Source organism: Peromyscus maniculatus, chromosome 4, assembly GCF_049852395.1.
Source record: "Peromyscus maniculatus bairdii isolate BWxNUB_F1_BW_parent chromosome 4, HU_Pman_BW_mat_3.1, whole genome shotgun sequence".
In the NCBI taxonomy this organism is placed as follows: domain Eukaryota; kingdom Metazoa; phylum Chordata; class Mammalia; order Rodentia; family Cricetidae; genus Peromyscus; species Peromyscus maniculatus.
In genome coordinates, this window is record NC_134855.1 from 65602788 (window position 1) to 65605173 (window position 2386).

General features: G+C 38.7%; 1 protein-coding gene across 1 annotated transcript; it reads left to right on the forward strand.

Annotated features, from left to right (window-relative positions):
• Positions 1-213: 213 nt before the first annotated feature.
• On the forward strand, positions 214-1143 carry LOC102918043 (olfactory receptor 4C46-like). The gene has a single exon (XM_006996944.2). It carries the CDS (start codon positions 214-216, stop codon positions 1141-1143), a length of 930 nt encoding a protein of 309 aa, XP_006997006.2.
• Positions 1144-2386: the final 1243 nt, after the last annotated feature.

The window sequence follows — 2386 nt, forward strand, 5'->3', positions numbered from 1 at the left end:
ATAAACTTTCCAGCTATCTTCATTGAGGGGGCAACTCTATAGTCTTAAGTAGTCACAGGTATTTAGAACTCTTTCTGCAATATTAAAAGACAACATGGTTATATTTTATTAATTAACAGACTCTAAACATTAATTATTTTAAAATAGAAATTAAATAAATATGAGGATGTGTCAATTCCCCTAGGGAATATGATTAACTGTCTCATGAACTAGATGGAATACAGGAACAACGTGACTGAATTTGTTCTTCTGGGACTCACACAGAACCCACACATGCAGAAAATCATATTTGCTGTGTTTTTGGTCATCTATATCTTCTCTGTGGTAGGAAATTTGCTCATTCTGATCACCATTACAAACAGCCAGCTGTTGGGATCCCCTATGTACTATTTTCTGGCCTATCTCTCTTTCATCGATGCCTGCTACTCCTCTGTCAGCACTCCTAAGCTGCTGGTTGATTTACTCCATGAAAGGAAGTCCATCCTGTTCAATGGATGCATGACCCAAGTATTTGGGGAACATTTTTTTGGAGGTGTTGAGGTCATTTTGCTTACTGTCATGGCCTATGACCGCTATGTAGCCATCTGTAAACCCCTGCACTATGCAACCATCATGAACCGACGACTCTGTAATTTACTTATGGGAGTGTCGTGGGCTGGAGGCTTTCTTCATGGAGGTATACAAATTGTTTTCATTATTGGACTGCCATTCTGTGGCCCTAATGTCATAGACCACTTTATGTGTGATTTGAACCCTTTGCTTGATCTAGCCTGTGTTGATACTCACATTCTAGGGCTCTTTGTTGCTGCCAACAGTGGCTTCATCTGTCTGTTAAACTTCCTCCTTCTGCTTATCTCCTACATGGTCATCCTGTGCTCCCTAAGGACCAACAGTGCAGAAGGGAGGCGCAAATCCCTTTCTACCTGTATTTCTCATATTACAGTGGTGGTTTTATATTTTGTTCCATGCATATTTGTGTACATGAGACCTGCAGCTACATTACCCATTGATAAAGCAGTTGCTCTTTTTTATACTGTGATAACTCCAATGCTAAACCCATTAATCTACACCTTGAGAAATAGTCAGATGAAAAATGCCATTAAGAGATTGCTTAATAGAAAAATCCAATCAGACGACAAATAAACCAGCAATCATGCAGCTTCAGATGGACTGGAGAAAGAATGGAATGGGCAGTTTGCGTGACCTCAATCTGGAAGACTTACTTAAACAATAAAGAAACAAGTTACTGCTAAATGTGTGTTGAACTGAGGGAAGCAGGAAGGAGTGCCACAAAAGGGAAATGCCTGACTCAGGCTGCTTAATTGTCACAACAGACACATAACTCAAACAATAATCAAATGCGTGGCATGCACACACACACACACACACACACACACACACACACACACACACACACACACATCTTGCCTCTGACTTATACCAAGTAACAATTGACTATATTTACTTTCTTTAAGAAAAGCTTGTTCCAATGAGCTAAGTTTATATAGTTTCTTAGGTCAGAAAATTCTGGCTTCTCCTTTCAATGTTGTTCATTATGAAACTACACAAATAATGCCTTGGGAAGCTATGTCCTGATTAGTGAGCCTTTGCCATCTCATAATCTTATTAGTAACTTAGCATAGATATTTTCCCATTCAGAGACTTTCTTTTCCCACCATAGGGTCTGCCCGAAGAGGACAATGATTAGAAAACAATTTGGGGCATCTCTCTTCTCATTCACAGTTTGTTCACTGGTTTTATCAGAATTATGCCCTAGTCTCTCCCATGGTTAAGTGTAGGACTTAAACAATAAATCATCCCAATATTCTAATCTCCCTGAGTATGAATACTTCCTTTCTTATGCTTTTAATTTTTTCTGCTCTTTCAGTTGTATTTGTTGTTATTGTGTGTGTGTGTGTATGTGTGTGTGTGTGTGAATGTAAACATCGGTGGACACATATTCGTTGTTCTTTTTGTGGAAGTCCTCTGGCTTCTGCGCTGTTTCTTGCCCTCCACCTTTGTGTCAGTTCCAAGGATCAAACATCAATTACCAGGCTTGCCAAGCAAGCACCTTTTCATACAGAGCCATCTTACCCACACGTAGATTCATTTTTAATTTTTAAGAAAGTAAAATATTATTACCTCATTTCCCCCTCACTTCATCTTGTTTCTCAAAATTTTCCCACCCACCTCTCTCATTTGCTATTTCTTTAAGTGGTTTTTATATTCATATGTGTAAATTGTTTATATATTTTTACTCACTGTGGACACACTTTTGGTCATGTTGCTGACACATACTTTGATAAAGCCATCTGTCAATGCCTGAGCTGCAACACTTAATGATGGATATTAAACTATTGTGTGTGCATCACTAAAGCTAATCTGC